Source organism: Aquarana catesbeiana, linkage group LG04 (genome assembly GCF_042186555.1).
Source record: "Aquarana catesbeiana isolate 2022-GZ linkage group LG04, ASM4218655v1, whole genome shotgun sequence".
Lineage (NCBI taxonomy): Eukaryota > Metazoa > Chordata > Amphibia > Anura > Ranidae > Aquarana > Aquarana catesbeiana.
This window is the reverse complement of record NC_133327.1, coordinates 676984960-677011200: the sequence shown is the minus strand read 5'-3', so window position 1 is coordinate 677011200 and position 26241 is coordinate 676984960. Positions and strand designations below refer to the sequence as shown.

General features: G+C 43.1%; 1 protein-coding gene across 2 annotated transcripts in view; it reads left to right on the top strand.

Annotated features, from left to right (window-relative positions):
* ZNF318 (zinc finger protein 318) overlaps positions 1–25253 on the top strand; it is a 55854-nt gene extending 30601 nt beyond the window's left edge. For both annotated transcript variants that reach the window (XM_073628667.1, XM_073628666.1), the window contains 6 exons: positions 1854–1953; positions 2082–2326; positions 2471–2986; positions 3149–3239; positions 3328–3446; positions 8460–25253. In XM_073628667.1, coding sequence (XP_073484768.1) covers positions 1854–1953; positions 2082–2326; positions 2471–2986; positions 3149–3239; positions 3328–3446; positions 8460–10679 — 3291 coding nt within the window. In that variant the 3' untranslated portion in view covers positions 10680–25253. The remainder of the gene's footprint in view (positions 1–1853; positions 1954–2081; positions 2327–2470; positions 2987–3148; positions 3240–3327; positions 3447–8459) is intronic.
* Positions 25254–26241: the final 988 nt, after the last annotated feature.

The window sequence follows — 26241 nt, the reverse complement described above, 5'->3', positions numbered from 1 at the left end:
AGCGCTCAGCCACCCAGAGCAAGCGAAGCATTCCATCAATGAATACAAAGCTTCCTCTGATTGGCTGAGTTCAGAGGTTGTGAGATCATCAGCCCACCTCTCTGCCTATCAGAGGAAGCTTTGTATTCATTGATAGAGTACGCAATGTATTCTATATCGATGATACAAAGCTTCCTCTGATTGGCAGAGAGATGGGCTGATGATCTCACAACCTCTGACTCGGCCAATCAGAGGAAGCCTTGTATTCATTGATGGAATGCCTATCCTTGCTATTGCTAAAATGTGGATCATTCCAGTTACTGGCTGCCTATCCTTATCCTTGCTATTGCTACAGTTTGAGTGAATGGACACTGAGCCTGTGCACCAAAATCTCACTTCCTTTGTGGGAATTCCAGTGAGTGTTGCCTTCTTTGTTGAATAAATCTATGTTCATCCTAATAATGTTTAAAGAAGAACTCCATCTTTCAAAACACTTTACATAGTTTGTTTGGGCCTAGTTGGCCCTAATGGACCATGTTCCTCACTAGCCTGTGAGGCCGCTGGAAATGCGGTATAAACTGTACGTAATTGCAGCCACATACTGCACTGTGTTCCAGGTGCGAGACGAGACTTCCTGTCTTATACCCAGAACACAGATCAGTCTACAGCAGCAGCGCCCAGCCACTCAGAGCAAGCGATGCATTCTGTCAATGAATACAAAGCTTCCTCTGGCTGAGTTCAGAGGTTGTGAGATCATCAGCCCACCTCTCTGCCAATCAGAGGAAGCTTTGTATTCATCGATATAGAATACATTGTTTACTCTATCAATGAATCTAAAGCTTCCTCTGATTGGCAGAGAGGTGGGCTGGTGATCTCACAACCTCTGAACTCAGCCAATCAGAGGAAGCTTTGTATTCATTGATGGAATGCATCGCTTGCTCTAAGTGGCTGAGCGCTGCTGCTGTAGACTGATCTGTGTTCTGGGTATAAGACAGGAAGTCTCGTCTCGCACCTGGAACACAGTGCAGTATGTGGCTGCAACTACGTACAGTTTATACCGCATTTCCAGCGGCCTCACAGGCTAGTGAGGGACATGGTCCATTAGGGCAAGCTAGGCCCAAATGAACTATGTAAAATGTTTTGAAAGATGGAGTTCTTCTTTAAACATTATTAGGATGAACACAGATTTATTCAACAAAGAAGGCAACACTCACTGGAATTCCCACAAAAGAAGTGAGATTTTGGTGCACAGGCTCAGTGTCATCCATTCACTCAAACTGTAGCAATAGCACGGATAGGCAGCCGGCAACTGGAATCATCCACATGTGAACATTTTTATTCACCACAGGGTTAGTACAGAACAAGAAATCCTTATACGTTTTTGGCCCACGGCCGTGGACCAAAATGCGTAAGCTTTCTCTTTTCTGTATTCACCCTGTGGTAAATAAAGATTATCACATGTGGATGATTCGATTTGCCGGCTGCCTATCTTAACATAGATTTATATTCAGACAAAAGTGTAAATAAAGTGGGGGAAGTCGATGGAGACTACTTTAGTCTTTTTCTGTGGTCACTCTTCTATGTTTTTGTTATTTGCCTTGGGGCTCAATGCATAAGACTTATCTTCTGACTGGTGGTAAGTGCCCCACATTGCAGGTTTCATTTGCACATCATTGACATCGGTCAGTGCCGTAATTGATTTATCATAACTTGTTAAACTAGAAGAAGCAGTTCTAAGTGGCTTAAGTTTAAGGTAAGTGCGGACCCTCCAGTGTTAATTTCCTTCACTTGTCTTGCCTGAGACTCGTCTGGATTTTAATTTACTGAAATGTTGATGTGTGGGGGAAAAAAAAAAATGCTTCTATTTATTTAAGGTACTGGAGGAATTGGACACACTCAAGCAGGACCTGAAAGCCAAAACCATAAACGTCAAAAATCTGAGCACAAAGGTGGAGCAGCTGCGTATACAGCATGGTGAGGAACCCCTTTTTCCTTTATTACTCCTACCATACAAGGACCAAGGGATGGGTGGGTCAATAAAACTGTACATTCAATTGAAATAATTGCTTCACAGCCGCCATGTTGCTTTTGTTATGTCACAGGGATTCTCCTGCGGAAGAAGCGGCGGGAAAAAGATGGTCACAAGGACCCTCTCCTGGGGGAGCTGAGCAATGTAATCGATAGTGCCCGCAGGCAGATCAGCTCTCTGAACAATGAAATTTTTGAAACCAAGCATAAGCAACAGCAGTTGATCAAGGTGGCGGAGATCCTGGGTGCTAGCCCCATGGATTTAGCAGACAAAAAGGAAACTTATAAAGAACGGGAAAAGAGCCCTCTCTCTCCTCGGGTGAGCAGTATTCAGAGGGCCTGTTCTTCAGGCAGCACTGAAATTATAATTTCTCCTTTCAGTGGCTCTATATGTTTTCTTTGTTTCACGAGCCATATTTTTTTCAGTTTTTTCTTGCTTAGATTCTTCTTCTTTCTTATCTAGGACTCCAGTAGTGATGCAAAATCCAGTGGAAGCATCAATGAGAAAAATGACTCGAAGACAATCCAGGACTCCAAAGAGAGGAGCGACTCATCACCTGCAACTGACAAAAATACTGACGTTAAGCCCAAGGGCAGATCAGATTCATCAGGGGACGTTTCCCCTTCCGCCAGCGCTCGCTTGTCTGGAAAGGCAGAAGATGACGTAAAGCCTAAACGATCTTCAAGATCCCCAAAACGCCGCTCTGACAGGAGGAGTAGCTCCTCAGAAAGCAGCTCGTCTAGCTCGTCAGATTCTGAGGAAAGCTTGAAATCATGGGACAAGTCCAGGTCAAGAAGTTCACGATCTAGTGCTCCTCCTTCAAAGGTCTCCCCCAAGAAAGAGGACTCAGCTCCCTTTGAGGTCGGGGACATATTTGAGTATTATGATTCTGGGGGACATTGGTGCGAGGACTGCAATAGCTTGTGCATGAATGTACTCGAATTTCTCCTACATTTTCACGAAAGGAAGCACCATGAGGTACGGATCAGAGGATTGCCGTTATTTCTCGGGTTTGCAGGTGGAGGGGAATTTTTGTCTTTATTGTGGATAAATTGTGGTACTGGGTGCACACATGGTAAGCTTACTTATAAAACCTGTTTAAATTCTCATCATACCTGTATGTTTTGTGTACTGCAATAGAGTTTGAAGCAACAGCAAAGGCCCTGGGTGAAGACAAAAAAGACTGAAGTCAGTAGTCCAAAGAAGCAGAAGGTGACTGTCGCTCTGAAAGGTGAGTCACCCTGTGTACATGATCAGTAAATGCAACAAGAGCTCAGTCATGTTGTATGTCCCTGACGTTTCTGTACTCGACCCCCTAGGTGCAGAATTCATGGTTCCAACTAAAGGCTATTACTGCTCGCTTTGCGATCATTCCTTTCCAGATCACGTAGAAGCTGATGAACATCTCCGAACGTATTCTCACAATGAAAAATTCAAGGTTTGTTTTTTTTTGTTTTTTTTTGTTTTTTTCCATAAGTCTTCCATTGCTCCAGAAACTGTACATGGTTGGGTGAAGGAATGCAGGAAGATTATTGGCAAGATGAATATGCAGCAGTGGTGTGATGTTGATTAAAGATGAACTTTGTCTTTATTCACACCTATAGAAAGTTCTCTTCTATGTTTAAAACTGACTACTCTCAAATCCTTGAAAAAACTTGCATCTCCACTGTATATTCTTTGAACCTGCAGCAGCTGTTTTGAGCCTACCTTAATTTACTGTCTGAATCACTTTAGTTGCTTCTTCTCCTGATCTGTACTGTTGGCCCTCCTCTTACAGCTATTGACTTTCTCCTCCTTCAGTAATTTTTGGTCTTCATCACAGGCGGGCTTAATCTTTAGGGTTTGTCAGTCACTGTACTATTCCCAAGTATTATGTGAAAGAACGCATCCCTGGCCTGCTCCTCCTTACTGGCCACTGGGTGTTGCTGATCAGTTGCTAGATTATTTAACACAGCGACTGAACAGCAGAGTGTTCAGTGGGCCAACAGGAAAGAGCATGGGCGTCTAAATGGATGCTGGTGATGTGTTCTTTCATGTAATGCTTGGAAACAGCAGTATCGTGACTGGGAGCCACCCATTAGGATGGTCTGCATTTATCTAAGATCCTGCCAAGAAGCAGCGAACTGCTTGGGAGGGCCTTTGAGAGCAAATCTGAGGCAGGGTGCAGTAATATTTTATAGGGGCCCGCTGGTCCTTGCCACCAGTTTTGATCTTACTACAGAGCCAGCAGAAAGACCAAGATGACATCACCGGGTCTGGAGGAACGTCTTGAAAGCAAAACTGATTGAGAAACTTAAATTGCATGTTGATCGTTGGAGGAACAAGGGAAGGTATTCTATGCCTACATTCAACATCTGCTTTAAGAAACTTTTGAAGAGGCTTACACTAAGAACTCTACAGAAAATGAACGATACCGGTTTTTATATTGCTTTGGGAATGCCAATGCTGTCTCTAAGTGTTTCTGTATTTTGTATTGCTTCACCCAAGCCTGGATAAAAGAGGAGGGTGCATGAGTTGTGCTACAAGTGTTAGCACATCTCTCATTGCAGCCAGGAAAATGTAACTGCTGTGCACCTTAAGGCAGACACCCCACCCCAACCGAAAAAAAAAGCTGAGCTGTAAACACATTCCAGTCATATGCTAAATGTGTAAAATTCAATTTGCATTTCTTTCTCCTTTTTCGAGGCACTTGTGACATAGGCGGTGCTTCCCAGCGGGTCCCCTGGGAAGGTTACGTCGCCAGAGCCCTTAAGGGATGTCTTCTGGGTAAACTTGGAGATTTCGGGGGTAAAAATTCATTTTTTCGTCCACAGATGATGCCATGGTGATCTTATGCAGGTTATTGTTGATACGTTGCCTTAGCTCCAGCATTGAGGGTGTCCAGTGGCATAAGGATACACACCCTGTCATCGTATAAACAATAACCACACCAGATCTCATTAAGTGCAATTGCAAGATTAGGTGTGGATATCATTAGTGGGCTCGCCCAGAGGACAAGAAAGAAGTCTGCCACCAAAAATGTATATTTTTAAAATGACAGCTTGGGATTTCAAGCATGGGGTGGACAGAGACTTTCACATGTACACATCCTTACTAGGATCGGCTCCGGTGTGCGGCGGTTTCTTTGATGATCCTAAATGGTGGTTTAATATAATGAGGAAGGGGAAAGGGTCTGCTTTATAACTTCCCTTAAACTATGGTGTAAAACTGTCAGAAAACTTCCGGTCTGCCATGTTGGGACATTTCTGCGGCCCTCAAAGCCCAGATCTGATGTGTTCCTCTCAGTTTTTCTTGTATGATCCTGCAGAGGAGGACCATTGACTAGCCCTTGTTTTCACATGACTTGCCTACACCCTGATGGGCATTAATCTTAGAATGGAAAATGCAGCTTTTGTAAGTGCTTCCAGTTCAAGTGAGCAAAGCCTGGTCGTGTATTCTGTGTTGAAGAGCAACACCAGTGTTCAGATTGATTGATTCTCCTTTTTCAACAATCTTGAGACCAAGTTCCTATGGTTTTTGTTACTTGATCAGCACTGGAGGGAGCCCAAAGCAGCAGTTTCTCTAGAAACGGTAAGTATTTTCGCTTATCTATTATTTGAAATGTATCCATTGATGTGGAATGTGTGGGTATGGATCCACCTCCAAATACTTATGGTAAATGAATAGGCCTATTTTTAAGTATTTAGATGCCACTTTGACACTTTGCTAGAAAGTTCTGGTTCCTGGCACTCAAAATACAATTGTCCCTGATCTAAGGGCCAGTTTACACCACATGCAATCCTGTGCGGTTTTTTTTTCTGCATCAAAAACGCATGGGAAGTAGATTGTTTTTTAATGGCATAGTTAACACCAGTGCTTGCAGTTCCAGTGCATTCCAGGAAAAAATGTAGAACACGCTGCATAGGGTGTTTCATTTTTCCAAAGATGTGATTTTCATGAGGCTTTGCTTACGCCCCGAGTCTCAGTGATGTAAAAGATATATATGCCAAATTTCAAGAAGATTGGATAATATTTACGGGTTGCACACATTGATCACTTTTATCAATGCAAAGTCTGTGGGCTTCACTTGATAAGAAGTCGTATACAACAATGCTGGATGAAGAAAGTCCGTTCCAAGCTTTCTAGAAGAACAACGAGTGAAAATGCCTAAATGTCCTAAAAGATGGAAGTCATCCAAGAGAAGACTACAAAGAGTTATTCCAACTCTCACTCCTGTACCTAGGAGGTTGGTCTAATAACGACTTCAGTTTCAGGATCCCAGGGGCACTGCATCAAGCAAGGTAAATGGCAAAGTCAATATATGCAATTAAAATTGTCCTCTTCACTAAACAGTTGAATATTCCTCAACGACAGTTGGAAGGAATGAAATGGGTTGCACATTTTGTCAGCCTCATATATGTTTGCTTTTGGCATGAGGCAATTGTAAGTCGATGGGCTCCAAAGAATGATTTGGATATGCTACAGCTTTTGAGCACTTACCCAGATGCAGACGTCAAATGTGCTCTCACAGTTGCTAAGAGACACCTTTGGTATCTGTCATAAACAAACGTAGAATTGGCTTTTTTGGACAAACGTATTACTCAGGCTGTTAAGGAAAATATGACTAAAAATTTAGAAACCAAACCTGCAAAGAAAAAGGAAGTGAAATAATTAGAGGGTAAAAACATGGTTTTTGAAGGAAAAGACCTGACCCATTTTTTTACTAATAAAACAGACATTCTTTGAATTGTTTGGGATCCACGACGTGACAGAATACAAGGGATTGCATCGTTCAAAGTTGATTAATAGAACACATGTTTTGCCTATCATATTTCCTATTAATCTTAGTGTATAGTTTTAATAGTATTTTAAGTTTGTGATTTCTAGTTTTCCCAATAAAAGTAATTAACATTGAAAAATCATATTTTTTGCCTACTTTTGCAAAATAGATCAAAGTGTTCAACCTCTAAATATTATCCAATCTTCTTGAAATTTAGCATATATATCTTACATCACTCAAACTCGGGGCGTAAGCAAACTGCAAAAATTTTTTTTTTTTTTTTTTTTTCCATTAGAAAATTAAACACCCTAACGTTGCATTTTTCCTGTACAGGAACGCTGAAAAATGCATTGAAACACACATCCTTAAGGTTAAGAAAAAAAGGGGAAAAAATGCACTGGAATGCCCCAATTACGCACTGGAACGCATCAAAAACGCACATGCAGAAAAGCATCTGGAACGCACCTTGACTGCTTTTCTATGCTGTGAACTGGCCCTGAAAGTCAGATGTACAGCAGAAGATCTCTGGAGGGCAGCCAATGTAGTTAATATCATTTTCACGAAGACTTTAGACTTTCCACATCCAGCCAGGAGCTGTATACTTGTAGAAATGTGGCAAATTATATGCAAGTTCAAAACTTTTTTTTTTTTTTTTTGGATATAGCAGGGGAGCGTTAAAACCCCTGTCCCATTCGCAAGAAATTTCAGTTCAATTCCTGTTGACACACAAGTGAGAGTTTCACAAATGGGGTGAATCTTGAAGACAGGTTTTATCATTAGATGTACTTTAGGGCTGAACGCGGTATAGGACATGCAGGAGGCATACCTTTTTATTGTATTGTCTTCTCATTTCCTTTCTATATCTCCAAATGCTGGTTATCCCCCAATATTTGGTCTCTGTTATGGAAATTCAACAGCTTCCATGGTCAATCCATGGCCTGCCTTCTTCCTGATGGCCAGCGTTTGGTCACCAATAAAAAGGAACTGGGTTTGATCCAAACTAAGTCCAGCAGAACCTGTGGAAAGCTGTCACATCCTTGCCAGGCAAAATGACTGGGGCATTCCCTGCCCTGCAGCTGCATGTACGTAAAAGGGCAGGGATGCTTGTGACATCATCTGCCTGCAATGGCCATATTAGGTCGATGACATTGTGGCCATATTGGGTCAAAGATGTCACAAGCATCCCCGCCCCCTGTGTGTACCTGAAGCTGCGGGATGGGGAATGCCCCGGCTGCAATTGACTGGGCTGGTAGGGAATGCGATAATGTGACTGACTGCCAAGCTGGGTTTTGAAGACTTCAGACCTTACCCAGCTCGTCCTTCGTCACCAACCAGGAGCAAAACGAGGCAATATGCGGATTGTCCTCAGAAGTTGTGGTTGGTGTTTGCCTAACAGAGCACATGGCATTTTTAGGTTCTCACCAGGTTCTGTGAAGATAAACCTGGAGTTGCCTACTCTGTAGACCTGCAGATCACCTTAGAAACTATGAGCACAGGTTCACATGTGGTTCTCAATTCAGATGTTCTGAATGCTTTGCAAATACTTGTTAACACTCCACTTTCTGGTGTTCACACGCTGGAAGTCTGATTTTTCCTTCTATGAAGCAACAGTGTGATGCATTTCTTTTTTTTTTTTTGGTTTGGTTGCATGAATTAAAATCACATGCTCTATATTTTTATTTTTTATTACAGAAATATACAGATGAATACATCAATTATGAAGTGTCTCGTCGCGAGAGAAAAAAGGCCAGCTTGTCCGCAGCCCAGGAGGCGGCACGCAAGCAAGCAGAACAGAAACGTAAACTGCAGAATGAAGAGCACAGCCGGTCAAAGAAAGCAAAGAGAGACCATGAGGTGGACAAGAGCAACAGCAGGCGCAGATCACACACACCTAGCTCGCCGGTCAAGACTGATCCAAAACGGAAGTCAAAAACACCAGATAAAGAGCCAGTAAAAGCCCCCACGTTTGGAAAGTTTACATGGAAGCCAACAGATGACAAAAATCAATCGGCTAGTAACACTGAAAACGTTGAGGGGGCAGCACTGAAAGAGGAGGAGGCCAAAGGGCAAAACAACAAGCCAAAGGGAATTGAAATTAAGCTTCTAGGTAAACCCAGCAATTCCCAGGGTAAATCTCCTACTTCATCTTCCAGTACTTCATCTTCGACAACCTCCACGCTGACCACCGCTTCTATTGCTGCATCTTTTATGACACCCACTTCTTCCGATGCCCCACGTATCAAAGTTAGACCAAACCTACCAGTTCCTTTGGCTCTCCTAAGAAAGTCCAACATGACTGTAAACAAGCCTGCCCCTCTAAACACGTTCCTGTCCATAAAGTCTGCTGATGCCACATCCAAATCCTTGCCAGTAGTGAAAAGCAGTGCTCAGACCATTCTGTCAGAAGATATTGTTTCTAAAGCTTTTGAAGGTGAAGAGGTGGTTTTAAAAGAAACTCAAGAAACCAAACCACAGCCTATAAAAACGGCCACAAAAAAGGATGATGCTAATAAGAATTTAGTACCAAATCCAACGCCTTCTCCCGAAACCACTACTACATCCCAGCCAGCTAGGGGCAGTGAGTTGTATGATATGCTGTTTAAAAAGGTACCTGCAGATGCTCTTCAGCAGGGTGCCAAAGCGAAGGCTGGACAAGGCAGTAAAGCAGCACCTTCTTCAAAACCTGCATCGTCCACAAATGCCTCAAAAACCGGTTCAAGCAATTCCAGTAAGATAACAGAGAGCAAAAGTTCCGAGAAACTCCAGCAAGGAAAAAGCACTTCGCAGTCGAGTCAAAGTCCAGGCCATGCAGCAGCTCCTCGAATATCTGAGTCTCAGAGTAAGAATGTTTTACCTGAGCCAGCTAAAGGAGTCGCAGGCAGTTCAACGAACAGTACATCCAAAGTTCAGAAATTAATCGGGCCCTTACCAAAGAAGGAGATGGGCCCTATAGAAACAAAGACTGTTTCTAAACTTGAAAAAGCAGCTTCTCAAGCTGGACAGGGTCCTTCTCTGTCAATGAACCCGCTGACCGGTCGGCTTGAGTATTCATCTATGCAAGTTTCAAAACCTAAGGAAACTTATAAAATGAAATCCCCGGAAGCGCATAAAATGAAATCCCCGGAAACGACTAAAACAAACCCCCCAGAGGCCCAAAAAGTTTCGGTTACACATATTCAGACTGGTAAGGAGATAAAACCATTGCATTCAGTAGTGCCAGTTGTTGAACCATCAAAACCCTCTTATAATCAAACTTCCAAACTGAACCAAAAATTTAAAAGGGAGCCGTTGTCTCTGCCCACCTCTTTGTTTGGTCACATATCAGACCCAGGCTGTAAAGACATAAAAATCACACACATTGCAACTCCGAAACCCACCACTGATATGAGAAAATCTTCAGAAAGTCAGCCTTCCTCCTATAAGGCTTCTATCAGTAACCAAACGATGCAGCAAGAACTTGAATCCTACTATAAACTAATAGCTACTGAAGAAGACCCTGCAGATTTAATACCTTCTGAAGACGAAGATCCGGAAGCAGAGGTTGCAAGTGCTCCACACAAGGTGGAGATTCCAGAAAAGAAGATGAAACTAGAAAACCCTCCACCAGCCATGAAGGCATCCGCTAATCCCATGGTGCCCGATGTGGCCAGTGAAGACGTTGATGATTCTGATATGGCTTGCGAAGTCCCTGATGGCCCTGCGAGTAACTTTTCCACCTCAGGACTGGGAATGGTACAATCCAGTTATAGTTTTTCCCCAACCTTCGGGGCCAAATCCAGACAACCTTCCAACTACTCGCGTGGAATGGTTTTAATGGATAGAGATTATACAAGGAAAACGCCAACGAGCACCACTGCAGCAAGTTACTCCAAGGAAGAGTTGGAGGCATTAACCACATGTGACTCGGATTAGACCTGCGTCCTGCATTTGGAATACAAGTTATCCATTTAGCATCTAAAGGAGTAACTGATGAGAACACAGGATGTTTAAATGTGTAAATATGAAGTTGTCTGCCAGAGCTTTACCAGTAACATGATGACTTTTCTAGACTAATTTGTTTAGTTGTGTACTGATTTATGTTGGCAATATTTTTCTTGAGTAAAATGTGGCTGAATGTTTTTTTGTTCACATTTGTTCATCAGTTTGTATTTACTTTGACATTTCTTTAATGTTCATAAAAATTATTTTTTTTTTTTTTTTTGGATTGTAAGTAATTCTGCATGTATATTTTCTGATAGATGAAGATCTGATCTTATAGTCCATGGCAGTTTTTGAAAATTACTCTCCTGCTTCCCTTTTCAGTTACTCAAACCAAGCTTAGAGGTGTGATGGTTTTTAGCAGTGTCTGCTCTCGGAGGTCCAGGAGAACCGGCTTGTATTTCTTATTTGAATTGCTGTAAATATTCCCTGTTGGATTGCCTTTATAGACATGTCTCAATGTTAGGTTTCATGTTCTTTTAGCTGATGTTTGCATGTTTCCATATTATCTCAGATGTTCCACTGACTGTGGATAATGAAGGACGCCCTGCTATATCTGGTAAGGTTACAAATGAGTGGGCACTTTTTTATTTTGTTTTTGTTCCCCACAGGAGCTGTTGTTTTACTTGATTTATGTCCACAGATGACTGCAGCGTTGCGACAATAATATGTTTTCACTCGCTGTTCCTGGTCCTTACCAACAGCAAAAGGTGGCCTGTGGATTTGACTCTTGTGTTTTTTCCTATTTTTACAAAATGTTACACAATGCATATTGAATCATGTGTTTCAATTAAAGGTGATCCATAACAATTCATTTTCATGGTTTCTTTTGCTTGTATGATTATTTGAAACACTTGGCCTTTTCCTTCCAGTGTTTCAGTGTACATCTAGAGCAGGGGCGTCACATCAGCATTATGATTGACCATTATATATTGCTATATAAATGTATCCACTCTTTTATCATATTAAATAATTGCCTCTGCAGTTGATTACTGGTTTTAGCAATAACTTATGATACCAGTGATGTGCAACTCTTTTAAACTGGCATAGAATTGTATTATAATTATTAGCAGATGTCCAGAGGACCCCTCTCCTTAAATCATATATCAAGACCCAACCCCCCCACCATCAAAAGTCAAGAGTCCACCATCTTCTGGGGGCAGAGCTAGTAAGCAGAAAGCACAAGGTCTGGAGGAGGGCTGGAGTCAGCTTTTGGAGTCTGCTGAATGCTGAAACCAGAAGAGGGGGAGATGAGAGGGTGCTACAGAAGCAGGATCTGTAGGAGCAGTCCTGCTGCTGGGGGGGGGGGGTAGCAGAGACCGGCCTGTTTGTGTTTGCATGGAGCAGCGCAGGATCTGGCTGAGGGGTTCTGTCCTCTCTGAAGCCAACTGCTGAGGCAAGGCGGGGGGGGGAAAGAAGGGGGTGATGCTGCAGTTACAGGAGAGGTTATAGGGCCACATGAAATGGCTTGCCAGACCGAATTCAGCCCATGGGCCTTGTGTTTGACTCATGTGAGCTAGCGTATCCAGGATTTTTCCACTCTAGATTCCTGTATAAATTATGAATTTGGTGAAAGTATAGACCCAAAAAGGACTCAAAAGTACTTTTACTGAACCAAGATACTTAAAGGGGTTGTAAACCCTCGTGTTTTTTCACCTTGATGTATCCTATGCATTAAGGTGAAAAAAACACCTAGCAGTGACCGCCCACCCCCCCCTCGTCCCGTTCTTATTTACCTGAGACCTGTATTTCCCCCAGCAGGGAAGTGACGTCCCTCTCTCCACGGGGTCCCGACTCTTGATTGGATAGATTGATAGCAGCGCAGCCATTGGCTCCCGCTGCTGTCAATCAAATCCAATGACGTGGGGCTGAGTCATACATTCGGCAGGTATGGACGCCGAATGCTGGACCCGGGAGCACGCCGCAAGGTAACCCTCCCCGAGAGAGTGCTTCTGCTAGGGGGTTATCTGATGCGGGGAGGAGCTGCCAAGCGACCCCAGAAGACTATGTTCGGAGCCACTCTGCAAAATGAGCTGCACAGTGGAGGTAAGTATGATATGTATGTTTAAAAAAAAATAAACAAGCTTTTACAATCACTTTAACAGTCTTGTATTGCCCATTTTGACAAATCTCAGAGTTTTCCATTTTACCAGTTGGAGTTCACTCTGCCATCTTGTAGTTTCATCTGACCAGCCCTACAAGATGTGCTTGCTCTGGTCATATAACAAGTTGTTATGACATTTGCCAGATTCAGATGTAATATCTGATTAGAATATCCTAATCTCTCACTACTTACATCTTCCCATCCCCTCCTAAAACATGCACTGGTCACCCCTATACTTAGAGTGGATGGGGAGGGGAAAAATTTTTTAACAAGCTTTGTTGCAGATTCTTACCTTTTTGTTATTCTGAAGAAATAGCTGTTTGTGTCCATGTGAGTGCTTTTATAGTTTTCAATCAGCTGCTGAACCTGCAGGGCTCTAGTGAGGAAATTAGCAAGGTCTGCCTGCGTGTAGATGTGATTTCCATTTTGGAGCTTGTCACCAAAAATTACATTCTTGTTGCAAGGGATGCCAAAAATGTGACTGGTATCTTAGAGCAGACTTCTGGGAAAATCAGTCAGCCAATCACTTAAGCAGGAAATGACATATCTGGGGCGGTGTTCTGTACACCATCTGTGTAAAGAACACCTCCAGGTTGCCAGATTACAATGCTACAGATAGGGGGAAAAAAAGGTAATTTTTAATACTAGTTAATTATAATGTCTTGAGTTGCAATTGTATACGCTATATTATTTTTTTCCCACGAAAGTGGAAAAAGGCTTTGTCACTCCCACCATCTAAATTGCTTCAGATCCCTTTTTCCCTTTCCCTTTCCTTTTTTCAGATCCTTTTTTAAAACCAATGACCACAACTCCTTACTGTTAAGCCGCGTACACACGATCGGATTTTACAAATGATCGATGGGAGCTTGTTGGAAATTCCAACCGTGTGTAGGCTCCATCGGACATTTTTTGTCAATTTCCGACAACAAAAATTTGAGAGCTGGTTCTCAAATTTTCCGACTACAAAATCCGTTGTCGGAAATTCCGATTGTACACAGTTCCAATGCACAAAATTCCACGCATGCTCGGAATCAAGCAGAAGAGCAGCACTGGCTATTGAACTTCATTTTTCTTGGCTGGTTGTACGTCACCGCGTTCTTGGCGATCGGAATTTCTGACAATTGTGTGACCGCGTGTATGCAAGACAAGTTTGAGCCAACATCCGTCGGAAATTAATCCCAGGATTTCGTTGTCGGAATGTCCGATCGTGTGTACGCGGCATTACTATCTCAAGACTACATTCACTGGCCACTTTATTAGGTACACCTTGCTAGTAGCGGGTTGGACCCCCTTGTGCTTTCAGAACTGCCTTCATTCTTCGTGGCATAGATTCAACAAGGTGTTGGAAAGATTCCTTAGATTTTGGTCCATAGTGAAATACCATCACGCAGTTGCTGCAGATTTGTCCGCTGCACATCCATGATGCGTCTCTCTCCTATTCCACCACATCCAAAAGGTGCTCTATTGGATGGAGATCTGGTGAGTGTGGAGGCCATTGGAGTACAGGGACCTTATTGTCCAGTGGTGAGATGATTGGAGCTTTGTGACATGGTGCATTATCCTGCTGGAAGGAGCCATCAGAAGATGGGGACACTGTAGTCATAAAGGGATGGACATGGTCAGCAACAATACTCAGGTAGGCTGTGGTGTTTAAAGGATGCTCAATTGGTACTAAGGGGCCCAAAGTGTGCCAAGGAAATATCCTTACACCACTACCACCCTGAACTGTTGATACAAGGCAGGCTGGATCCATGCTTTCATGTTTACGCCAAATTCTGACCCACATCTGAATGTCGCAGCTGAAATCGAGACTCATCAGACCAGGTAACATTTTTCCAATCTTCTATTGTCCGGTGTTGGTGAGCCGGTGCAAATTGTAGCCTCAGTTTCCTGTTCTTAGCTGATAGGAGTGGCACTCGGTGTGGTCGTCTGCTGCTGTAGCCCATCTGCTTCAAGATTCGATGTGTTGTGTGTTTGGAGATGGTATTCTGCATTTCTTGGTTGCAACAAGTGGTTATTTGAGTTACTGTTTCTGCCTTTCTATCATCTTGAACCAGTCTGCCCATTTTACTCTTGACATCAACAAGGCATTTTCATCCACACAACTGCTGCTCACTGAATATTTTTTCTTTTGCGGACCATTCTCTGTAAACCCGAGAGATGGTTGTGCGTGAAAATACCAGTAGATCAGCAGTTTTTGGAATACTCATACCAGCCCGTCTGACACCAACAACTATGCCATGTTCAAAGTCACTTAAATCCCCTTTCTTCCCCATTCTGATGCTTGGTTTAAACTTCAGCAAGTTGTCTTCACCACTTCTAGATGCCTAAATGCATTGAGTGGCTCCCATGTGATTGGCTGATTAGCAATTTGTGTTACCAAGCAAGTCAACAGGTGTATTGGGCGGTGAGCAGGACAGTCTTTTCGCATGGGCACACTGGGCAGTTGCCCTGGGGCCCCACTTGCCTGGAGGACCCCACCTGCCCAGCGACCCCAGCCAAGCACCATTCAGATGTCACAAAGTTTGCTGCCGCATTGTGCCAGTGCTGTGCGGCTCCCTCAGAGGTAGAGTGCCGCGCGATCAGTCTCGATATCAGTCAGCAACTTAGCGGCGGGCAGTGTGAGTCGGCTTTCACTGTGAAGAACGGAGCCGATGCTTTTTCTGTGTAGTTCCGGCTCTTTACAGGCGGAGTGATATGAAATGCACTCCGCCTGTGACAGCTACAGGAAGCATCGGCTCTGCTCTCTACTGCAGCCGCATGCTTCCTGTCACACCTCTGCGTCTCGGAGGAGCCAGGGGCAGCAGTACACACGCCAGCATTAATACCCACCAGTAGGGCTGGGAGATTTTCTAAAAAAAAAAAAAAATCTTCGATTGTCTTAAAACTCGATTCACAATTTGAATCGAGTTTTTCTTCTTTTTTTTTTTTTTTTTCCTTTGGAAACCGCGCCGGTCCCAAGGCGTTGCAGCCATGCGCTTTTAGGCGAGGCCGTGGCTTCGGCCTAGTCCGCGGCGTCCGGCCTCGCAGACTAGGCCGAAGCCGCGGCCACACCTAAAAACTCCTTGCCCGCAGCTCTTCAGGCCCAGTGCGGTGTCAGCGCCAGTCCGGAGGTGCTGCGGGCATGAGTTTTTGGGCGATGCCGCGGCTTCGGCCTAGTCCGCGACGCCGCGGCCTCACCTAAAAACTCATGCCCGCAGCGCCTCGGGACCGGCGCGGTGAAAAAAAAAAATCTAAAAAAATCGATTTGCTTAAATTTTGAATCGATTTGACCTCAACTCGATTCAAGATTTAAATCGATTTTTTACCCACCAGGCAGCACCAGAGTGAGTGTGTACATTACATTTATATATATTTAGTTTGTGTTTTTTTTGTTGTTGTATGATTTAGTGGTGAAAGTTATTAGTGCCCGGGCCCCCCAAGTTTTGACTGTAATATCTTGTGTCCCCCTTATAAATTAGTGCTTTTGTACTGTCCCATTTCAATCTGTAACTTCTTGTTTTTTGATTACTTGCTTTTCAAGTTCGTGTTATATTGTCCAAACGTTGTGTTAATGTTTAAACACTGATTTTGTTGGAAGTACCAATAAATATAGCCTTATTGATGATTTGCATTTTTATTCTCGTGCGTGATTGTGTAGTCAGGGCCCCAGTGCACTGTATTGCCCGGGGGCCTATAATGCTCTTAAGATGGCCCTGCCGGTGAGTGTATTGCTTGGTGATTCTATCTATCCATAAGTGCTGATTCATTGTCGCTTTCAACTCCATTTCCTTTATTTCCACTTTCCGTAGGGCCCCCTCAAGGCTCTGAACTCCTATTCTCTCTTCTCCTTCCTTTGGTTATTTGATACCCTTCCAATACCATCTCTATGCTGCCATCATCCAAATCTAACTCCATCTCTCCCTGCAGATTACTAATTGACATTTTAATATAGATGGTAAAACACTTCCTATGATTCAGTCTTTCCATAACCGAGTGTATAATGTTACTTCCCCCCCCAATACCCTCTCCCCTGACTTTTCCATTAGGAACAATAACACAACTATCAGTTCTTCCCCGTCATGCCAGGGTTCTAGGTGTAATCCTGGACTCTGAACCGTCATTTCAGCCTTACATCCAATCGCCGTCCATAATTTTTAGCCCTCAACTCCATAACATTTTTAAAATATGCTCCTCCTTAACCAATGACACCATCTGGCTACTCATACACACCCTTGTCTTTTGCCTGGACTATTGCAACTCCCTCCTCGGCTTACCCCAGTGGTTCTCAACCCTGTCCTTAAGTACCCCCAACAGGCCATGTTTTGGGAATTTCTTAGATAAAATAACTGTCCAAAATACCAAGCCATTGACTCTGATTTAAAGCACCTGTGCAAGATAAAGGAAAACCTGCATACATGGCCTGTTGGGGGTACTTGAGGACAGGGTTGAACACCAGTGGCTTATCCTACCCAGGCTATTCTCTCTTCAGTCTATTGTGAATGCTGGTAGACTCATCCAGCTAATCATTGTGTCTGCTTACCCCTCTCTGTCAATCACTTCACTGACTTTCAGTCGCCCACAAATAAAATACTAATAACCTTATGCAAAGCCTTCCATAGCTCTTCCCTGAGCTACATCACCAACCTAACATCACCCAAACCCCCTTGTTCCTCCTAATATCTCCTGCTTTCTTGCTCCCTTCCAGAACTTCTACCTTCTATACTCTTTTATGTACCTCAATCTGTATGCCTATCCAACTCTTTCTGCCTTTGGGCAATCCCTCAAAACTCCTCTCTTCAGGGAAGCCTATCCTGCCTCTACGTAACTACTGAACTTTTACATCATAAACTTATGCCCCATAGTTAAAGTGGAACTAAACCCACCAATTTTAACAGTTTAAAATTTTTTTAAAAAGTTACATTCCTAGCATGCCAGAAATGCACATTGGCTTGTGCTTTAAACTAAACTGTCAAAGTGATGGAATTATGTGCTAGACACTACCCTTATGACCCTGTTTTGTGCTAGGATTGAATTAGTGCAACCTTATTGTAGGTACTCTTGGCAAACCTGTACCCATTGTTCTTTATGTTGTATGTTTTACTCTTGAAAACATTTTTCTCAAACAATTGAAACATAAACTAAACTGTAAATTTATCAAATGGCTGGAGTCATGACTGATCACATGTGCAGTCCCATTACAGTTGCAGATCAAACAAATGCTAAGATGGCAACCTCCTTGGCTAAAAAAAAGATAAGAGGGTTTAGTTCCACTTTAGCTTTTGTAACACTTGCCCCTATCTTTTAGATTGTAAGCTCTCATTAGCAGGGCCCTCTTGTCTTGGTTACTAGTTCAACTGTACTGTACCCTTTTAAATTGTGCTGTACGCTGCACAGGGCAGGTAAGTATGACATGTTGGTTATTAAAGGCAAAATAAAAAAATATCACTTTAATCTGCAGGTAGGAAGATGTAGCATTGTCTTATAAAAATTTAAGCAAACTGTCGGGGTAACATTTGCTAAACTTTGTTGTTGCACAGAAGTCCTTGGCCATCAAAGTCTGCGCTGCAGTATGTTCTTTACAGAAGGAATAGAACATTTTGTACAGTACAGCTCTGATAGTAAATGGATTGTTGTCTACATCTAGTGTTACTTATTGAAGATTATTAAAGATTGATGTCCTCTCATGTTCTGTGCTAGAGGAATCGTCTACATTGTTAGAAATATGCCCATTTACAGGGTCCTCTTTGTGTGGGTCTGGATCATAGTCTATGATGGTACAGGAAACCTTCATGACTGAATTGTAGAATGTTCAGACCTGCAGTAAATGATAGCCACAACAAAGTGGCCAGTCTTTCAGTAGGCTGTAATAAACGATCCTTAAGCCTCGCACGATCGGATTTTCGGCAGGGAATTGTGTGATGACAGACTGTTGGCCTAAAATCCGACCGTTAGTATGCTCCATCAGACAAATGTCCAACTTTCCGCCAGCAAATGTTGGATTACAGGCCAGTACATTTTCGGCGGACAACGATCTGTTGTCAGATTTTCCTGTCGTGTGTACACGAGTCTGTCGCACAAGTTGAAAGTACAAACACGCATGCTCGGACTCAATGCTGACCAAACACGACGTTAGCAGAAGGTACCCAAAGGGTGGTGCTCAAGAGCTGAAATTCCTCGTCGTACTTCTCTACGTTCGTATTTGTTTGCTGACAATTGTGTGCCGTTAGAATGCAAGACAAGTTCCTGGCACACGCCCTTCGCACAAAAGTCTGATGCTCTGTTGGCAAACAATCCGATCGTGTGTATGAGGCTTAACTCAAACTGTTTTCTGAAGTCTTTACAACATTCCCTACTATACCCCATTGCCGTAACAGATTATGGAAGGGCTTATTTCATACTTAAACTATAGGCATTTTTGTTTTCATTTTGGAATAGAGTAAAGGGAGGGTTATAACCCCGTTTTTTTTTTTTTAATTTTTTTTTTTGCAAACCGTGACACATTGCGGAGATTTCCCTTCACTTCCTGTCTCATAGCCAAACAGGAAGTGAGAGAAAATCCCTGCAAATTAGAGGAATTCCTTGGGGATCCCCAGGTCACCAGAACTAGTGTCCCCATTGGAAGATTTCTCCTCTATTACTTTTTGGGGGACAACTTAAAGTACTTTCAATAATAATGGTAAACAGGACAAATGGAGTGTGAATCTCCTTAGGGGGCCACTGACAGCTGTTCTAATCCCTCTCCACCCAATCCAAAACTAAAGAAAAAAAAGTTTTGCCTTTAGTTATACTTTAAGGCTGGGTTCACACTGCAGCACACCCCGACTCACAGCAGGAGTCAGGTGCATCCCCCATTCACTGTTTTCAGGTCTGATTTCAGCCTGAATTTTTGGCTGAATTCAGACCTGAAACTAACCAAAATAAGCACAGGACTCCTGTGCAATTCCCACCGGAGCCACTGCGGATATGTGTGAACCGGCTTTATAGAGACCCAGTCAGTCTCCTGATCTGTGAATTCTCTGCATCCAATTTGCAGAAGTGTGAACCCAGCCTTAAAGAGAAGTATGGGATTTTTATTTATTCTTTTTTAGAATCCTATTTACCTAGGTGGATGAAGCATTAGTCCCCCATTGACTCAACACTGAGAACTGAGCGATCGAACACCCCTGATCACTCGCTTTGCAGAGCTCCCTGATCAGAGAGCTGGCGCCTCAGTCACCGGCTCTCTGCTACGCCCAAGCTTTGGCTGTACTTCTCCTTTAAAGGATAAGGTCACCTTTTTTGTTCCTTTTTTTTTTTTTTTTCCTTTCCTAAATCCAGCTCCCCTATGTACCAATATAGCATTGATGTACTACTTTTGAAAAAAATATCAAAGCTTTCCATTAAATCTACAGACACTATCCTTGTCCTCATCCTTGTTTCCAAACGTATCCATTAGTTTTGCCTTACTTCCTGGTCAGACTTTAGATCATGACGCAGGAAGGAGTTGACCAGCTGACCTCATTAGCACACACCCTGCATCGTCCACCTTCCTACCTACCAACCCATTTCCAGCTGCATGTTTTTTTAAATGAAATTCAATCAGTGATTGCACTTCACTGTCCTCATGGATGTTTGTTCAATCAGATTGTATAGTGTTTGGCCATCTTTATACACCTAAAATTACTAGTTGCTTTCAGTGGCATTAATTGTTAACAGCACAGCAAACACATTTTACCATGTTAAAAAATGAGGCAAATGCTGCAAAACGCACAGTAAAAAACAAGCAACCCAAAAATTCCAAAATGTCCCATAAGCCACATGTAGTGCAGCCAATTGAAATCAACAAGTGAAGTAAGTGTCTGTAATTTAATGGATTACATTACAGCTTTAACTATTCGGAAGGCTGACCGCAGGTAAGCCTGAATTTGTAGGAGTTGGGCTGTACTTAAACCTGCCCTCCTTTCTCCTGTCGGCCTTCCTTCTCGTAGTGACGCTCCAGACGTTTCGTGTCATTTCTGGTTTTTGGCACCGCAAGGTGGATGTGCAGTGGCAGCAATAGACAGCTGTCTCCCTTTCAGGGCACAGGTGTCATCCTGGGGGGGGTTTATGGCCAGTGCCTGGTTGCCCGTTGGGGGCTCTGTCATCACGACGTATCGGCATTATAGGGGGTGCTCCTTGGGCCATCCAGAGGTGGGGGCGCACGGCCTCACTCACTTCAGGGCATGGAACTTTGGTAAAATTTTCATGTACCTGGAAGCTTCAAGAAGGAGTATGTATCGGGGGGTCCATTGGCAGGCTAGATGCTGCCGTTCGCTGTGCAGTCCAGACGTGGGGCCTTCGATTAAGGGGGCCCGCTCCTCATGCATCCGGGGGTTATTCGGCATATAGCTACGGGGGGGGGGTCTGGTGTCTGCCCATGCAGGTCGGGATGGGGCAAGCAGGTGCACTAGAACCAGCCCCGTGGCATTTTCCCTGCATGACAGCTCCTTCAAGAAAAAAAAGGGCAAGAGGGGGTCAGGCTGGGATCACGCGGTCCGCATCTCCTTGTCTTTATGTATTCGTTGTTCCGTCATATATTTTTCTTTAGGTTGCAGTGTGCATACATTCTGCCAGTTTGTGTTCAGTTCATAGTGCTCAGTAAGTGTCATGTATCTAGTCATTGCACGGTTTGGGTTCACAAGTTTCCACTCATATTGTTGTACACAGGTTCCCTTGGTGGCGGTCACAAGGTAAGGCTGGAGTTGGGACTAGGTAGGCTGGTAAGACATGGTAGGTTGCTTGGGGCTTATGTTTGGTAGAGCCGTCAAGTCTCACTTGTTCATGGCCACATGGGGGGGTGCTGCGGCAGCATGTTAAACTGGTCAAGTCATCAGCGCAAGGCCCGCTGCCACAGTCATGGGGTAGTTTTGGTTGGGACACGAAGGCAGCGTGACTTCACCTTCCTTCAATCGGTTCGGCTGTATTCCACCACGTCATGATGGGTGGACTAGTGCGGGGCGCCTGCCAGGGGTTCCAGGTATCTCACGGGTCGATGGCCTGGTCAATTATCATGTCCTGTCTGACCCTCCTCTGTTCAGAGCTCACGCACCAGGGATACACGTTAGTCATGCGATTTGTTGCTATGTTTATTTCCTACCTGAGTTCACTCAGCCATGCGTTATGTCAAGTTTTAGCTTTAGTACGTTTTTCCTTATAATTGTTGTTCCTGTTTAGCAAACAAGGGCCTCAAAGTATCTTTCTTCCAGGTTTCAGTCCAGCTCAGTTAAGTGTGTGTTGGTTTATTTTTTATATAGGCTGCCGTACACACACAGGGGGCATGGTTATTTTAGGCCTGACGGTTCATACCACTGCGGGGTCACCTATCACTTTTATGGGTGTCATCGGATTGAGATGTTTCATTTTTTTATTGACTTGTGCAGTGGCAAGTCTCCTCATCTGCTTCATACACATTCATGTCACAGTCATGCATCATGTCTTCTCGACACCCGTTCAGTTGCCTGACACGTCTTCAGGTTGTTCGTAGGTTTGGGTTATGTAATGTCTGCCATGCTTTAGGTTACTCAGTTTGGTTGCAGGGGTCTGACCCGTGTTTCAGTGCCGCTCATACATTATATTTCAGGGTGGGCATTGATCGCCAGGCGCAAACCTCGTACGTTTAGTAAGAAGTATTCTCGGTCAAAGGTAAGTCATGATTGCCATGCATTGTTCACTTCATAGTACTTTGCCTGCACCTTTCAGGTCATGTTACGCCACTGCAGTATTTACCTATCACGTCTTGGGTTACAAAAGTCTCACCAGTTTCTCAGTCAGCTTACGTTAGGCCATTTCATTCGTTATGTTTCTTTACACTAGTCATGTTGAACCTGACATGTTTTCAGGTTTCTGTAGGCCTGGGTGAATGTTTTTAATTGGTCTGTTGCACAACAGGTTACTCTGCCTCCAAATTTTGGTATGATGTACGCTGTCTTAGGCACACAAGGCATTGTTTCTGAGGAAACGAGACAGCTGGAGGGGTTAAAGAGGGTTGTTTAGGGTCGAGTGGATTCAGTTGGAATGTAATGTGTGTTTATGATGGTTATTTAGGTCATGTCTCAAGCAGCGGACATTGAGGACTTTGCTTCCATCCCTCCTCCTCCCGCTGGGGCTTCGGAACATGACAGCACGCCTTCTCTGAGGTCCTGGACCATCCCGAGACTGATGGCGGAGTTACGTCATAGGGGTATTTCATACCCGGCGTCAGCCCACAAGGCGGAACTTTTTAGACCGTTTTTTCCCAGCACTTTAGGTTCCAGTGCTGAGCAGGTCACCCTGCGTACGGTCGCTTTGTATTACGCAGATGCATTCCACCCTAAGCTCTCTGGCAAGCTCATTTCAGGAGTTACAATCCAGGGTGGAGGTTTTGGAGAGCCGTCTGAGTCCGGCCCCATTGGATCTTGTGATTTCGAAACTGTGCATCCCGCAAAAACATCTCGTTAAACTGCATGAATAAAGATATAGATATATATAGCTATATGACCATGTGTTACCACAATTAAAGCAGTGTATGTACAGTTGTGCATTGCATTCAGGGTGGATAAAAATCAACGATTAAAAAAAAAAATCAGATTTGTTTGAAATCAGATTTTTTTTTTTAATTTAAATCTGATTTTTATCAAATTTATCTAAAAATTGTTATTAAATTTATAATAAAAATTATAAATAAATAATTTAGTTTATTCAGCATGGAATGGAGTCTAGTTATGTAGCATGAGGCTGTATATTCTGCAATTTACATTTTTGGTAAACTCTATTCAATGAATGCAAGCTGAGATAACAACATGCACTGCATTGAGGCATTCACACAATTTCACAGTAACCATGAGCTAAAACAAATTTCAGGAATGTTCCTTTATCCCATTGTTTTGCAAATTTATGTACAACCTGTATGATTGAATCTGTTCTGATATTGCTGTTTTACTAACCTGACCGCTTATCATTCTAAATAGGAAACCTTAATTTTGTTTGCAAATATTAAAGATTCTAACTACCAGTAAGAATGAGTCCTTACATTTAAAGAGCACCTGTCGTTTCAGATCCATCATGGCAGCGCCTGTTAGTGGGCATCCACTCACCTGCTGCCACCACGTCCCTCACCTTGTGTCACTGCCGCATCACCAGCTGTCCCATTAAAATAAATAGAGCTGTTGGTGAGTCAACAGCGGGTCAGAGGAGGAGCCACTGTGGGACAGAGATGACAGTTGCTCTTTAAAAATGTATGATTTCAATTGAGTTGATTTAAATCAAGCCTTTTTACTAGTGATTTAAATCAAATCCACCCTGATTGCATTACCATTTATTATAAATGAATTGCACCTAAATTGTAATGCACCACAGTGTACAGGTGTGAACAATGTGTGTGTTGCTGTGTGGCATAAAACATTTTAGGTGTGTTGTGGCCCGTTCAAATTGAATAGGATTCTTAATGCAACACGTGAAACGCACAAAAATGGACATCCACGCACTGCACCAGTGAGAATGGGCTCTTGCAGAGGTCGAGAAGTGCTGGAACATAAGAGACTGGAGCAACTGGAGATGTGAGAATACCTCCTATAACAGGGAACTTCTTTTGGCACTTTTTTTTTTGGCTGATGACCATATCACTTCAAGAATTATGTTAACTGTTGAGACAGAGGTTGAGATTTAAAGGAAATATAATTTTTTTTTTTTTTATTATATATACATTATGTTAAGTCACTATAAAAGTTCTTAATTTTGCTAGGTAAATATGCAATTTTGTGTATTTTATATTTGCATTATTATATAAAATTGTTTTCCTAATGCATATTAATGAGAATATTGTTACCTTTTCATATGTCCCTAGTCTTGTGTTTATCTGCATTACAAACATTCAATATTCAGATTTGATTAAGATGATCAGTAAAATCAGTGCTTTTTTTTCTCTCCCTTCTGAGTCACATCTTGTCTCCGCCCCCTACCCACCTCCGAGCACCATCCCTTGTTTCCTCCCCCCTACCCACCTCTCAGTACTGTTCATTTTAGAGACGGAGACAAATATTTTGTGGTACAAAGTAATTTATATGGAATTTGTTAATGGTAACAAGCAATAAAATAGACACCCCCCCCCCCCTCCAGCAACAATAGACCTCCCTGCTCCCAGAAACAATAAGCCCCTTCGACAGAATACCACCCAAGCAACAATAGACCCCCAGCAGCAACAAAAGATCTCTGAGCAGCCAGCATCATAAGACTCCTCTCCTCAACAGTAGATCTCTTCCGGCAACAGTTGACCCCCAGCAACATAAGTCCCCCAACAGCAACAATAGACTACCACATAAAAAATAGATCTCATCCAGCAACAATAGATCCCCCAGCAGCCAGTCTCAATAGAACCTCCAGCACCCTTTGCCATTACCTACATTCGGTAATGGAGGTGCCGGAACGGAGTTCCCCCGCATTCCAGCTGGAAAAAAAAAGCCTTGAGTATAATTATACCATGTTCAGCAGATTGAAGGTGCATAGAAGAGACTAATCATTAGATAATCTGGCTAGGTTCGTGTTGGAGGCGAATTGATCGATGAATGAAGACTGAGATCTACCCAAGAATATTAATGTCACCTTTTCATATGCCGCTAGTCTTGTGTTTATCTGTATTACAAACATTCAATCTTTAGATTTGATTAAGATGATCAGTAAAATGATACCATGTTCTGCAGATTGAAGGTGCATAGAAGAGAAACGATCTCTATATGTATTAAGCTGGAATACACGTGTTCTAACCCCATGATGATCTGGCAAGGTTCGTGTTGGAGATGAATTCATCGATGAAGGTTGAGATGTACCCAAACCTGATGAAACACGTTTGTATTGTCCTCTTGTATGTATTTTGTACTCCATGTCTGAGTTTTTCCTTTTCGGTCCCGGATTGCCATTTAAATATTCAAGTACACAGTACATTTTTTTTTTTACAAATCAGAATAAAATGCTGATTCATATATTTTCTAGTCCTCTGATCTGAAGACTTGTGCTTGGTAAATCTTGTATTTTTCATGTGATTTAACTTTTTTCTTATTCTTTTCTCTTTAGCCTGTCTCCTGGAGTTGGAACTATAAGGAATCCATCGCTTGCCATCCCAGCAAGGACCCTACATTTTTGGAAAGTAAACATTGTGCCTGTACTGATTACAGTGGAACCTTGGATTACGAGCATAATCCGTTCCAGGAGAATGCTTGTAATGCAAAGCACTAGCATGTCAAAGCGAGTTTCCCCATAGAAGTCAATGGAAATGAAGATAATTCGTTCCGAATTTACTTCTATTGCATGCAATACCGCATGTGGCCAGAGGTGGGGGGGCGCCGAGAGCTACTCGGGGACAGCTCGGCTGAACTCAGAAACACTCGGGAGCAGAGTATTTCCGAACGGCTCCAAACCGTT